This window comes from Bufo gargarizans, chromosome 6, assembly GCF_014858855.1.
Source record: "Bufo gargarizans isolate SCDJY-AF-19 chromosome 6, ASM1485885v1, whole genome shotgun sequence".
Lineage (NCBI taxonomy): Eukaryota > Metazoa > Chordata > Amphibia > Anura > Bufonidae > Bufo > Bufo gargarizans.
The window spans coordinates 62103088-62118845 of NC_058085.1; the positions used below are offsets into that span (position 1 = coordinate 62103088).

Here is a 15758-nt window from a genome sequence, read left to right on the forward strand (position 1 = left end):
GGATGCCAGGGAGCGAGGTAAGTATGACCAGTATGAGAGGCCTGGGCATTATAGGGGGTTGGATAACCCCTTTAAGCCAGCTCCCTTGCTGGCCTAGTTTTAAGCTATTTTCTACGGCAAAAACAGGAAAATGACAAATGAGACAGGCCTGTCGGCCCACACTCTTGCACTCCCATGCCACCATTTTTGACAAAATCTGTGCCTAATATACACCAAAAAGAGACGTATATTGGTTCATAAATGCCCCCCTTTATGTTTAAGGGGTTTTCTCAACAAAACAACTCAGTTTTGAAAGATGCTGGAAATCCATGCATCCAGGGAGAGGCGCACTCAATTTTGCTTCGTAGAGGGAGATCCAGAGCAGGGGATGCCTTCATTAATTAACCAAACACATTTTACTAGGTAAGCATGCCAAATTATATTATATGGCATGCCAAAAATTTAAATGATGGGAAAAAATGAATAGTGTCCACCATCGGTCCGTCCCAGGGTACATTATTCACATCAGGAATTAGCATTTGCCCTGCCACTCCTAGGAGCTGTGATGAATGATCCTCATTGCCCTTTGTTAGGCTTTAAGTTGTATAATGGAGCAATTCTGTTCCACAATGGACCCTTTGTGTTACTTTGTAAAGTGCTCAACTTTTTACTACTTTTGTAGGTTTACTTTTGGCATCACATTTAAAATCAGCACTTTGGAATCAATGGCTAGGAGCTTGTGCCGGAAAATCGTGATTGATACTGTAAGAAGATACCTGGAAATATTGTGGGTGGAAGGTATGTGTCACCGAGGTTCCTGGCCTCAGTGAAGTAAGATCCGGTATTTTATGTATCAGCAGCATCTATTGCTAATTGACACCGTGAGATTTAGCATGGCTGTCATAGCTGATCCGGGACGGCTCTTACAGGGAGTAGTCAAAGTGCTGGGTGGGTGACTACTCCCCATGTTCCAGGCCGGGTTTTGCCAGGCATAAAAACCAGCCAGCACTGCCAGGTGTGTGGATTTACCTCCCTCTGACAGTGGAGCTCAGGAGTCTGTGTGCTGTGAACTGGGGGCTGTGCTAGGATTTGAGGTTTGAGCCAGGCTGGAGGAATCAGGCCCCTCTAAAGGCGAACAGGCCGCCTATGGACTTGATGAGGCTGAATTGCTAACAGGGTGAAATGGGAGAAAAGGTGACTTTTATTGTTTATGGACTTTCCTTGTGTGTGAACAAACACCAAGCCACCTGCCACCTGTGAATAAACACCGCTGTTTGATTCAAGAACTGTGTACTTTGCCTCTATACTGCATCCGCTAGTCCTAACTACCAGAGCGAATCCCCACAGTGCATAGTTTCTGTTTGAAAAATTGGACAAAACCATTTCTCAAGTGAAAAGCAACTCATGTCCCCTATTAAGTATTAGCGGTATCAGAACTAGACTATATGGCTGGCATTGCCCTCAAGTAGGGTACCGTTTTTTCACTTGATGTTCCATGCAATGAGGTAGTTGTTTAGCACATTTTCTATAAGTCATCATATAGCTCAGGACACTTTCCAGCATTGTTTGCATTTATATGGGCTTCCTTCAGATTTCCCTGCCTTTCTAGAAAGACAGACTTGGGCAGGTGCTTTGTAGCCTTCAGTGAATGCCCTCTTTAAAATCCCATTTAGTTTAATGTCTCCCCACCCACCGAGCTGCACAACATGGTTCCCAGGAGATGCAGGTTAAGAATGTTCTTGGGAGAATTTATGGGGGGTGGGTGAGACCTTGTTAAGAGATACACCCCCCTAAGGAAAAGGAGAGGAGCAGGGCTGGATGGGCAGGGGGTACCTCCGATAGCATGACACACTGGAGCACTGCAAGACAGGTTATAGCAGGAACAGGACTATTCCAGGATTGCAGAGCTGGAATTCTGGTGGCCTAGGAAAATAACTTTAGGTGGTTTAGATGGCTATTGACTTGTCCTAAGTGCATATCTCAATACAGGTGACACTGGTCTTTATGGTCCCTGCACCTGCTTCACTGGACCTTCTAGGTTCATCTATAATGTTCAAGTGCTGGACAGGGGGACAACCAGTACTGCTGTATTTCTTGTATACTACTCTATTATATGATTCTCTGTTAAATGCAGAAATAGCATTGAAGGAAAAGCGATCTGAAGAGTCAGGGGGATGTACAACCTATCTAGAAAGTGAAGAAACCTATTTAGACACCGATGATGACTGTTCCTTCGACCAAGGATGGAGATCAAACCTACAGACCCGAATACGATGTCCTCTACAGTGCAAGTGCACATCCACCTACGTCAACTGTTCTGGTGCTGGATTACGAACCATCCCTCCTGCCCAGGACTTTCCACCAGACACCATCACCATGTGAGTAACACCATGTAGAAAACATCTGAGCAAATGTTAACTTCATTGTTGTCATTACTTTATCCTGAATTGCCAATATTTTTCTATGATGTGTACCTAGTCCTATTGAAAGTCTTCCTGTGTATACTGTATCTGGTAATGTCTGAATGTGAACTGTGCTCACCTGCAAATATTTGTTTCTGTTCTTCTTTATTTCTGGGTAAGTCGCTCCCTTTCCCACTGCGCCACCTCCCCCTTCCTCCCTCCCGCACACTGTGTGGGAACTGGCAGCACAGACCGGAATGCAAGAATGCCATTCTGCAGGCTTGGCACACATAGAGGGAAACTCTGAGAGCGTTAGAAACCCTGCTACCAATTGTATATTATATAGTATTAAAGAGATTCTGCAGCAGCTGGGGCATGTGAAGTAAGGTATAATGTATAGCCCTGGAATTCTTCCACTGATTTCTACTATTATTACAACAGGATATCCTTTACCCATATTCATTTGTTACATTTATTTCTATAGCTTTTAGGTTACTTTCACATCGCTGTTTTCTTCTCCAGTATTGAGATCCAGCAGAGGATCTCAATACCAAGAAAAAAAACGCTTCCGTTTTGTCCCCATTCATTGTCAATGAGGGCAAAACAACTGAACAGAACGGAATGCTCCAAAATGTACTCCGTTTCATTTGGTTGCATTTCCATACCGGACAGAAAACCGCTGCAAGAGGTGGTTTTCTGTCCGGCAAGGTATGCGGAGCAAAACGGATCCGGCATGAAACACAATGCAAGTCAATGGTGCCGGATCCGTTTTCTCAGACACAGTAGAACACGGATCTGGCACCCGTTGACTTACAATGGCATTCATGCCAGATCCGTCATTGCTATTTTAAAGATAATACAACCGGATCCGTTCATAACTGATGCAGCCGGTTGTATTATCAATAACGGAAGCGTTTTTGCCGAACCTTGACGGATCAGGCAAACACGCAAGTGTGAAAGTAGCCTTACATAGTCCATGGCCCTGTGCAGAGATTGTCCTCCTTCACTGTCCCCGAAGCTCACAATCTAAATGCCAAGTTAACCTATACCAGTATGTTTCTGGTGTGTGGGCAGAAACTGGACTGCGTGGAGGAAAGCCACACAAACATCGACTCCCTTATAGCCTTTGGGATCCTGGATCACATGTCGGATCCAGCAATTCCATTTTCTCTGTTTTTATATTGGAATATATAAATGAAATTGTAACATAGTAACATAGTTTATAAGGCTTAAAAAGCCCTCCGTCCATCCACTTCGGCCTGTTATCCTGCAAGTTAATCCTGAAGAAGGCAAAAAAATAAAAAAACTGTGAGGTAGAAGCCAATTTTCCTCACTTTAGGTGAAAAAAATTCCTTCCCGCCTCCAATCAGGTAATCAGAATAACTCCCTGGATCAACGACCCCTCTCTAGTAGCTATAGCCTGTAATATTATTACACTCCAGAAATACATCCAGGCAGGGCTGGCCTTAGGTGTTCAGGCGCCCTGTGCGAGCTAATCTTGTGGCGTCCCCCCGTCCTCCCCGCCCGTTCACCTAAACATACACAAAGAGGAAAACAATCTTTGTAACAAATAGTTTTTCACACAATCTCGGGCCGGCCTGCTGTAAGAGACAGACTGCGAGCTGTGTCCAGTGGCGGATCCAGAGCCTGGTCTCGGGCGGGGCACTTCCAGATTATTTTCTGTCCGCCGCCACAAAACAATGGTGCTTATAGAACAGACTACACAGTGTAGCGGTATACTGTATATTGTGTGGCACAGTGTAGCGGTATACTGTATATTGTGTGGAACAGTGTAGCGGTATACTGTACATTGTGTGGCACAGTGTAGAGGTGTACTGTATATTGTGTGGCACAGTGTAGCGGTATACTGTATATTGTGTGGCACAGTGTAGCGGTATACTGTATATTGTGTGGCACAGTGTAGAGGTATACTGTATATTGTGGGGCACAGTGTAGAGGTATACTGTATATTGTGGGGCACAGTGTAGAGGTATACTGTATATTGTGGGGCACAGTGTAGCGGTATACTGTATATTGTGGGGCACAGTGTAGAGGTATACTGTATATTGTGTGGCACAGTGTAGCGGTATACTGTATATTGTGGGGCACAGTGTAGAGGTATACTGTATATTGTGTGGCACAGTGTAGAGGTATACTGTATATTGTGTGGCACGGTGTAGAGGTATACTGTATATTGTGTGGCACGGTGTAGAGGTATACTGTATATTGTGTGGCACAGTGTAGCGGTATACTGTATATTGTGTGGCACGGTGTAGAGGTATACTGTATATTGTGTGGCACAGTGTAGAGGTATACTGTATATTGTGTGGCACGGTGTAGAGGTATACTGTATATTGTGTGGCACAGTGTAGAGGTATACTGTATATTGTGTGGCACGGTGTAGAGGTATACTGTATATTGTGTGGCACAGTGTAGAGGTATACTGTATATTGTGTGGCACAGTGTAGAGGTATACTGTATATTGTGGGGCACAGTGTAGCGGTATACTGTATATTGTGGGACACGGTGTAGAGGTATACTGTACATTGTGTGGCACAGTGTAGGCTATATGTGTATAACATAAACACATTTCACATGAAAACTTACAATTACTTGGCTTGGCCCTTGGGGATCTCGGACACCACTTCAACACTTTGGCCGGGGGCTCCGTGGAGCTGATGTTGTGTTTTATCCTAATGAGAAAGATTTCATAATAAGGATTTGGAGAAAGGGCAGAGGGATAGCAGAGCAGGGAGAGGCTGGTGCTGCCACTAGGGGGTCATACCATAGGGGAGTAATAAAGCCCACCATAATGCCCCGCCCAGTAGAAATAATTCTCCTTATAATGTGACAGTGCAAGAAAAATACCCCCTTGTAATGCCCCCAGTTGAGCTAATGTCCCCATAGTGCCCCCATAATGTGCCAGTATAAAATACCCCTATACAGTGCCCCCATAGTGCTCCCCTCCCCCCTTCCTTCTAGTGCCCCCCATAATGTACCAGTATAAAATGCCCTAGTAGATGCCCTCAGTGTCCCCCATAATTTGCAAGTATAAAATACCCCTTCTTAGTGCCCCCGTAGATGACCCCATAGTACTCCTCTCCCCCTTTCCCATAGTGCCCACCATAATGTGTCCCAGTATAAAATTCTACTGTACAGAGCCTCCATATAAAATACCCCTTCTTTGTGGCCTCAGTAGATGCCCCTATAGTGCCCCCAATAATGTTCCAGTAACAAGAGCAACCCCCCATCATGTGCCAGTAATAACGGCCCCCCATCATGTGCCAGTAATAACGGCCCCCCATCATGTGCCAGTAATAAGAAACCCCATCATGTGCCAGTAATAACAGCCCCCCCCCAGTGTGCCAGTAATAACAGCCCCCCCAGTGTGCCAGCAATAACAGCCCCCCATCATGTGCCAGTAATAACAGCCCCCCATCATGTGCCAGTAATAGCCCCCCCATCATGTGCCAGTAATAACAGCCCCCCCATCATGTGCCAGTAGTAACAGTCCCCGCCATCATGTGCCAGTAATAACAGCCCCCACCATCATGTGCCAGTAATAACAGCCCCCACCATCATGTGCCAGTAATAACAGCCCCCCCATTATGTGCCAGTAATAACAGCCCCCCAATGTGCCAGTAATAACTGCCCCCAATGTGCCAGTAAAAGTATTGCATATATATAAAAATCAAACAAAAAAAAACACTTACACTTACCTCAGTGTCAGCGATGCGATGCAGGCCTCTTCCGGCCTGTGTCCCGCGCTGTACGGCTCAGGTGGCGCGATGACATCATCATGCCGCCTGCGCTGGCCTCTGATAGGCTGCCTGCCTAGTGCCTGCAGCCTATCAGAGGAAGGGAAAGAGACACGCCTCTCCCTCCCCTGCCTCAGCACAGCCATCTGTATAGCTGTCCTGAGGACGGCAATACAGATGACTATGGAGATGAGCACTTCCACAATGGAAGCGTTCATCTCCCTGTGCCCCGCTGCCGCCACCCCCTACCACGCCCCTGGATCCGCCAGGGGCTGTGTCGGCCGCCGGGCGCCCCTGTTGCCATGGCGCCCTGTGCGGCCGCACAGCTCGCACACCCCAAAGGCCGGCCCTGCATCCAGGCCCCTCTTAAACTCTTTTTTGTGAACTCACCATCACCACCTCCTCAGGCAGAGAGTTCCATAGTCTCACTGCTCTTACCGTAAAGAATCCTCTTCTATGTTTGTGTACAAACCTGCTTTCCTCCAGACGCAGAGGGGGTCCCCTCGTCACAATCACAGTCCTGGGGATTAATAGATCAGTGATTGCCAACAATCAGGAACAAATCTTTCCAGTATACCTTATCTCTGTAGGCTTCACTCCTGGCTTTGGCTCACAATCACTCATGGAAATCACTGATCAAACACTGATTGTGTAAAAAAGTCCTAAGGTACAATTCACTCCTTTGTTGGAGCCTCCGTTGCAGAATCGGTCATATTTGCCCGTAAAAATAGCGCAGGATGCAGCACTCTTTTTCTTGTAAAATGATGGATTGGATGAACCTCATTGTAAGGCCTCTTTCACACTACAGTATGTTGAATTCAGTGTTTTGCGTTCCGTTTTTCACGGATCCGTTGTTCCGTTTTTTGCTTCCGTTGTGGTTCCGTTTCCGTTCCGTTGTTCCGTTCCGTTTTTCCGTATGGCAAATACAGTATACAGTAATTTCATATAAAAAATTGGGCTGGGCCTAACATTTTCAATTGATGGTTCCGCAAAAAACGGAACGGATACGGAAGACATACGGATGCATTTCCGTATGTGTTCCGTTTTTTTTGCGGACCCATTGACTTGAATGGAGCCACGGACTGTGATTTGCGGCCAAATATAGGACATGTTCTATCTTTTCAACGGAACGGAAAAACGGAAATACGGAAACGGAATGCATACGGAACACATTCTGTTTTTTTGCGGAACCATTGAAATGAATGGTTCCGTATACGGACCGTATACGGAACGCAAAAAACGGACCGTATACGGAACGCAAAAAACTGTAGTGTGAAAGAGGCCTAAGTCAAAGGGTCCATCTGTCATGTGATGGGTTCCACAAGTTGGTGTTCAGTTTGGTTGGTGAGGGTATTTAGATGGAGGGCTATGGCGCAGACTGAAGCTTCATCATTGATGCAGTATAGCTTGGCTACCGCCTGTTTGTCCTCACCGATTAGGCTAGTTTCACATCTTCATTTAATGGATCAGGCAAGCTATTCTGGCAAAGAAACTGGATCCGGCCTAGCTGGACACTATTGTTGACCGCTGGACCCCATTGACTATAATGAGATCCAGCAGGAAAGTGGCCAGACCCTAACCGGATCTCATTATAGTCAATGGGGTCCAGTGGTGAACGCCAGTATCTCAGCTAGGCCAGATCTTTGTCGGAACAGTATACTGGATCAGTTAAATGCCTCTTTGACACGGTCAGTATTTGGTCAGTATTTGTAAGGCAAAACCAGGAGTGGAACCTACAAAGATAAGGTAGAAAATAAATATTTGTACCTCTTCTGTGTTTTGGACCCACTCCTGGTTTTGGCTTACAAATACCGATGCAAATATACCTACCGTAAGAAAGAGGCCTACGGCCGAATTCACACTTCATTTATCTGGTCAGTTATTTCAATAAGTTATGGTGACCCAAAACCAAGTGCGGGTCAAAAACACAGAAAAGGAGCAAATTTTTCCATTACACCTGATCTCGGAGTCGGCTTCACTACTGGTTTTGGCTCACATTACCTGATGGAAATAACTAATCAAATAACTGAAGTGTGAACTCACCCTAAGGACTCATGCACATGACCGTATGTATTTAGTGGTCCGCTAAAAACAGATCTGCAAAAAATACGGATGGGGGGGAAGAAGCTCATTAGGGGCAGGAGCACTAACTGGCTCATTTTCCTTAAAGGGGTTGTCCCACGACAAATACTCATATGTGTCAGATTGCCGGGTTCAGACTACTGGGGACAGAGGATAAGTTCCTGTGCTGGGTACTCCACCGATCATAAGGACGGTGGCTCTGTGTTCCCCAGTTTGAACAGAGTGGCGGTCACACATGCGCACTGCTGTTCCATTCAACTACATGCTGAAAAATGGCAAAAAGTTGCAAATTTTTGCGCAAATGAGGCCTCTGACTAAATTTGTGACTTTTTAAGGCCATTTTTGGGGCGTAAAGCTAATGATGTGCTGCTAGATATATCATCCAGCATAAGTGACTGTGATAATCCATTTCTAGACTGTCTAGTCTTAGGGGCATCAAGATGCCACTTTTTGGCCTTTTTTTCAAGTGTCTGCTTAAATTGAAGCCGTTTTTTTTCTCCACAAAGTTAAAATTGGTCGCCTGATTTTTTTAGTCTAATCATCTTTATTACAAAAGCTCCGTCAGTTTGTACGCCGCCACAGAGGACTGTAGTATCTTTGTGTCTTTTTGCAAAAAGTTGCAATGATAAATCTGGCTAAAATTGTAGCTCCGCCCCCCAAAAAAACATCTGCCCGTCCCTTGACAAATGTAAACTGCTGTGCATGGCGACCACCCTAAAAATAGCACAAATATATCATAATTTGGTGCAGCTGCAAATACCTACTCCATCACATTTTGTCTATTACCCCTTAAAAAGGAGCTGTTCCCTCCCCTGACATGTCTGGTTTAGTAGCTGCTTGATTTCCCCATGTAATAAAAACTCTGGAGCATCTATTCTTATCACTCTATGTTGTACTGTTCCTCTAATATTCCTGCTAGATGTTTATGCATGAATTAGCAGAAGCTTGCCATAAAGGTACAGATGGGTGTTACCAGTTGGGGGGGGGGGGGGGGGGGTGTCCTTGCACAGTCTGACATCAGCAGCACGGATTGGACAGAGTCAGACACACCTGCTACTGGTAACACCCAAAAGTACCTTTTGCAATTTAGGGCTCTTTCACACTTGCGTTGTCCGGATCCGTCGTGTACTCCATTTGCCGGAATTACACGCCGGATCCGGAAAAACGCAAGTGAACTGAAAGCATTTGAAGACGGATCAGTCTTCAAAATGCGTTCAGTGTTACTATGGCAGCCAGGACGTTCCGGTCCGGAACTGAAGACATCCTGATGCATCCTGAACGGATTTCACTCCATTCAGAATGCATGGGGATAATCCTGATCAGGATTCTTCCGGCATAGAGCACCGACGACGGAACTCTATGCCGGAACAGAACAACGCAAGTGTGAAAGAGCCCTAAGCGGTAAACTTCTAGCAGGAATAATATAGGAATGGCACAACATAGAGCCATAAGAATAGACACTCCAGAATTGTTATTACATGGGGGATGCCAGTAGTTACTAAAACTGACATGTCAGGAGAGGGGAGAGGTCCTCTTTAAGTTTGCAGTTATGCGGAAGATTTATCAAAACTGGTGTGAGGTAAAACTGGCTTAGTTGCCCATAGCAACCGATCAGATTGATCCTTTCATTTTCCAAAGGAGTTCTTAAAAATGAAAGGCGGATTCTGATTGGTTGCTATGGGTCACTAAGCCAATTTTCCTTTGCACCATTTCTTAGACACTATTAGTAAACCTGCCCCTTGTTAGAAGACATATCTCTGTAGACAACGGAGTAGATTTAGCAAAGCTGGTGTAAAAAAAAAAAATTGGTTTAGTTACCCACAGCAACCAATCAGATTCCACCTTTCATTTTTCAGAGCTCCTCTGGAAAATGAAAGGTGGAATCTGATTGGTTGCTATGGGCAACTAAGACAGTTCTACTTTACATCAGTTTGATAAATCTCCCCCACCATGCCCTATGAGATTCGCCCTGACATTATTTTCTTGGTGTCCGTGAATCACCCGCAGGGTGTCCACAGCTCCGGGTATCCGGGCAGCCCCTGAGAGAGATCAGGAATGTCCTGGCTGATTGTGCTCAGTCTATCTCCATGGCAATGGTAAGGGACTGTAGACAAAGTGTTCATAGCCGTGGTGACCGCCCCTCTGACCCCAGTGCCCGTCATAAAATTCGATTCCACCCAGGACCCTTCTGAGTGGGATAATGAAAGGCACAAATCTGCAGCCGCACAAAACCAGCTGCATGAGAGCTCATTCCCGTTTCTACCAATACAGGGGTCTCTGTGATAAAACTAAATTATAATTAGTCACTTTATTTTTTTTTAAAACTTCCATTTGATAATCCAGAAAGTCCAATAATCCGGCACAGAGCACAGATATGATGCGGATCTAAAGCAGAAGACCAATGATAAACTGTCTCCTGACATGTATTCTTCATACAGTAGTATAACAATTCTGGTGCACCTTTCCTTAGAGCTTACTGTTGGGCCGTTCCTCTGTTATTCCTCTTAGAACTGTATGAATACATTGACAACAGGATGTTAAAAGGGTGGGGAGGGGGGTTACATAGGCTGACATTGTCCAATCAGTGTCAACATGCCCATTTGACAAGACTAATGGTAATCAATTTAGTCATAGAATCCCAGGAGGAATAACAGGGGCACAACACAATGCAGGGCTCTAAGAAAAGATGATCCAGAATATGGCACTGTGCTTGGTATACTATGAAGAGGCCCCTTCAACGGCTGATCAGTGGGGGTCCTGAGGGTCGGATCAACATTGATCAGATATTAATGACTTAGGCTACATGCACACGACCGTATGCCATCCGTTTTTTTTTGCAGATCCATTGTAACAATGCCTAAAACGGACAAGAATAGGACATGTTCTATTTTTTTGAATGGCTGTAAAAATAAATAAAAAAAATCATACTTACCTGATCCATTTGTGCATTAAGAGACGGCCGCCGCCATCTTGATTGAAGATCTCACACAAAATCATGTGTATGGTGATGTATGACGTCACCACACCGAATGATGCGGTAAAGACATCAAAGGGCAACGCAAGATTTCGTGCTAAATCTTCAAACAAGGTAGTGGTGGCCGGCTCTTCGCGATCAAATGGATGAGGGTAAGTATGATTTTTTTTCTATTTTACACTGTGCGCTCCCTGTCATTGCACCCACTACTTACAAAGAAATGCGCTTCGTGACTAAGTAGTTCATCACAAAGTAAATTTTTGGGGTAAAATTCGGTGAAGCAGCCGAATCTAATTTTTGAATACTTCGATCAGCACCAGTGTTGGAAGCCAAAATCCAGAGTGGATCATAAAAGGAGAGAAGGTATGGAGCAGTGATAGTCAGTTTGCAGTGTTCGCTAGCGAACACATGCGGGCTGCCATCTTTAGTAAGGTAGACTCACCTGTCCGGCGATGCACAGGTAAGCCCTTACCTGTGCCTGTGCCGCGAGCCGTTCTGAAATCAAATGCAGTCACCGGAAGCAGGCAGTTCCGAGAACAGTCGCTGGGGGCCTTCATCGGGCTCTTCTCGGAACTGCCTACTCGCCTTTGATTTAAGACCGGCTCCCGGCACATGCACAGGCTTACCTGTGCATCGCCGGACGGGTGAGTCTACCTTACTAAAGATGGCAGCCCGCATGTGTTCGCTGGCGAACACTGCAAACTGACCATCACTGGTATGGAGATCAGAAATGGCTTCTCTTCTTTTTTTAATTCACTCCTAGTTTGGCACGCAGAAAACTGACTGTGTGAATGTGCCCTAGGGTCATTTGGTCTAATATTCAATTTTGCTTAAAAAATCGAATCCACAATATATATAGAGACGTGTTCTCCGTCTGCACAGCCTGATATCTTCTAGGCCTCTGGTAAGAAGTGGGCTGTGGATCCATATTAAATAGCTGCATAACATCCAGCTTGTAATAATGATGGCGCATAGCTGCATAATGACCATATAATCAGCATGCGGACGTTGCGGAGGACGGATTGTGGCACGTCATGTGTGGACTCTTTCACAGTACGTCTCAGCACACATCTCTTCCAGTAACAGCTTCTCCCCTTCCATTGTGCCTTCACAATCAGGATCTGGACATGGCCGAGGAGAATTGTTTTTGCTCAGTGTGTGTGAAAACAGCGCCCCACAGAAATGACTGGAATGTTATTACGCTGGCGGTGGAGCAATCAATTAACATCCTGATTAGATGGAGGGATTTGTCTCAGAAAGTACGTGAGCGATAATTCTAATAATGGAAACGGTATAAAAGAGAAATACAGCGGCTCGCCCGTTTCAATTTCTGGATTTAGGTGCACTGTTAGGCTCCATTCACACGTCCGCAATTTCGTTCCGCATTTTGCGGAACGGAATTGCAGACCCATTCATTTCAATGGAATGCGGATCCGCACTTTCTTTCCGCAAAAACATAGAACGTGTCCTATTCTTGTCCGCAATTGCAGACATAAACAGGCATATTCTATTAGTGCCAGCAATGTGCGGTCCGCAAAATGCGGAACGCACATCGCCGCTGTCCGTGTTTGGCGGATCCGCAAAACACGTTGCGGATGTGTGAATGGAGCCTTATCAGACTGCCCCACAGTCTATATGTAAAAAATTACGTTTCTAAAACCGTTTATTTATTACAGGAACTGTACTGGAAACCGTTTATTTCTTTTACCATTACCAGGTATAAATGAGATCAATGCAGACAATAAAAATCTATAAAAAAATATATATACAGTACAGACCAAAAGTTTGGACACACCTTCTCATTCAAAGAGTTTTCTTTATTTTCATTACTATGAAAATTGTAGATTCACACTGAAGGCATCAAAACTATGAATTAACACATGTGGAATTATATACATAACAAAAAAGTGTGAAACAACTGAAAATATGTCATATTCTAGGTTCTTCAAAGTAGCCACCTTTTGCCTTGATTACTGCTTTGCACACTCTTGGCATTCGCTTGATGAGCTTCAAGAGGTAGTCACCTGAAATGGTCTTCCAACAGTCTTGAAGGAGTTCCCAGAGATGCTTAGGCACTTGTTGGCCCTTTTGCCTTCACTCTGCAGTCCAGCTCACCCCAAACCATCTCGATCGGGTTCAGGTCCGGTGACTGTGGAGGCCAGGTCATCTGGCGCAGCACCCCATCACTCTCCTTCATGGTCAAATAGCTCTTACACAGCCTGGAGGTGTGTTTGGGGTCATTGTCCTGTTGAAAAATAAATTATGGTCCAACTAAACGCAAACCGGATGGAATAGCATGCCGCTGCAAGATGCTGTGGTAGCCATGCTGGTTCAGTATGCCTTCAATTTTGAATAAATCCACAACAGTGTCACCAGCAAAGCACCCCCACACCATCACACCTCCTCCTCCATGCTTCACGGTGGGAACCAGGCATGTAGAGTCCATCCGTTCACCTTTTCTGCGTCGCACAAAGACACGGTGGTTGGAACCAAAGATCTTAAATTTGGACTCATCAGACCAAAGCACAGATTTCCACTGGTCTAATGTCCATTCCTTGTGTTCTTTAGCCCAAACAAGTCTCTTCTGCCTGTTGCCTGTCCTTAGCAGTGGTTTCCTAGCAGATATTCTACCATGAAGGCCTGATTCACACAGTCTCCTCTTAACAGTTGTTCTAGAGATGTGTCTGCTCCTAGAACTCTGTGTGGCATTGACCTGGTCTCTAATCTGAGCTGCTGTTAACCTGCGATTTCTGAGGCTGGAGACTCAGATGAACTTATACTCCGCAGCAGAGGTGACTCTTGGTCTTCCTTTCCTGGGGCGGTCCGCATGTGAGCCAGTTTTTTTGTAGCGCTTGATGGTTTTTGTGACTGCACTTGGGGACACTTTCAAAGTTTTCCCAATTTTTCGGGCTGACTGACCTTCATTTCTTAAAGTAATGATGGCCACTCATTTTTCTTTACTTAGCTGCTTTTTTCTTGCTATAATACAAATTCTAACAGTCTATTCAGTAGGACTATCAGCTGTGTATCCACCTGACTACTCCACAACGCAACTGATGGTCCCAACCCCATTTATAAGGCAAGAAATCCCACTTATTAAACCTGACAGGGCACACCTGTGAAGGGAAAACCATTTCAGGTGACTACCTCTTGAAGCTCATCAAGAGAATGCCAAGAGTGTGCAAAGCAGTAATCAAAGCAAAAGGTGGCTACTTTGAAGAACCTAGAATATGACATATTTTCAGTTGTTTCACACTTTTTTGTTATGTATATAATTCCACATGTGTTAATTCATAGTTTTGATGCCTTCAGTGTGAATCTAAAATTTTCATAGTCATGAAAATAAAGAAAACTCTTTGAATGAGAAGGTGTGTCCAAACTTTTGGTCTGTACTGTATATTGGCAGATATTTACATAAAATAGGAATGAGTATTTAAAAGCAAGTACACATCACAAATTAATACTGTATGTCAGCTATCCGTTGTGTGTTCCCCTGTGTTGTTCAGTCAGATGCAAACTAACTGCCAGCGGCACATAGGGCTGTGCTGGGTGTAGGCTGGCACTCAGTTATAGATGTGACTAGACACATCCTGAACCTATATGCACAATATCATTAAATCCCAAGAAAAAACATTATAAGGCCTCTTTCACACGGGCGTGTGCGCCCTGTTGCCGTATTGCGGACCACATTTGCGGATCCGCAATACACGGGTGCCGTTCTGTGGGCATTCCTCATCATGGATGCGGACCCATTCACTTCAATGGGTCCGCAAATCCTGAGATGCGGAATGGTGCGGAACGGAAGCACGGAACGGAAGCACTACAGAGTGCTTCCGTGGGGTTTCGTCCCGTACTTCTGTTCCGCAAAAAGATAGAACATGTCCTATCTTTTTGCGGAACGGCCGGATCGCGGACCCATTCAAGTGAATGGGTCGGCGATCTACTGCGGCTGCCCCATGGACTGTGCTCGTGCATTGCACGACCACGGGGCATAAACGTCCGTGTGAAAGAGGCCTAAGGGCTCGTTTACACGAACGTTTTTTGCGTTCCGTATATGGGCCGTATATAGAACCATTCATTTCAATGGTTCTGCAAAAAAAAAACTAAATGTACTCCGTACGCATTCCGTTTCCGTATTTACGTTTTTCCGTTCTGTTGCAAGATAGAACATTAGTCCTATTATTGCCCGCAAATCACGTTCCGTGGCTCCATTCAAGTCAATGGTTCTGCAAAAAAAACGGAAGACATACGAAAATGCATCCGTATGTCCAATGTATCCGTTCCGTTTTTTCGGAACCATCTATTAAAAATGTTATGCCCAGCCCAATTTTTTCTATGTAATTCATGATAATTACTTTCTTTTTAAGGTGCAACTGATGTTATTGCTAATTGAATTTAATTCATAAATCAATGTACATATTTATAAACATGAGAAGAATGCTTGATCCAGATATTATCAATTAGCGGTCATAATTCACGCTGTATATATAGTTTTTCTTTTCAGGTGTAGATAATAATAGAAGGTTGTTCTCGCTCTGCTTTAGATGCTTATGTAAATAGTGG

General features: G+C 44.9%; 1 protein-coding gene across 1 annotated transcript in view; it reads left to right on the top strand.

Annotated features, from left to right (window-relative positions):
- The first annotated feature begins 704 nt into the window (after positions 1 to 704).
- Positions 705 to 15758, top strand: part of LOC122941967 (polycystin-1-like) — a 103461-nt gene continuing 88407 nt past the window's right edge. The window contains exons 1-2 of the mRNA XM_044299462.1: positions 705 to 777; positions 2114 to 2357. Coding sequence (XP_044155397.1) covers positions 705 to 777; positions 2114 to 2357 — 317 coding nt within the window. The remainder of the gene's footprint in view (positions 778 to 2113; positions 2358 to 15758) is intronic.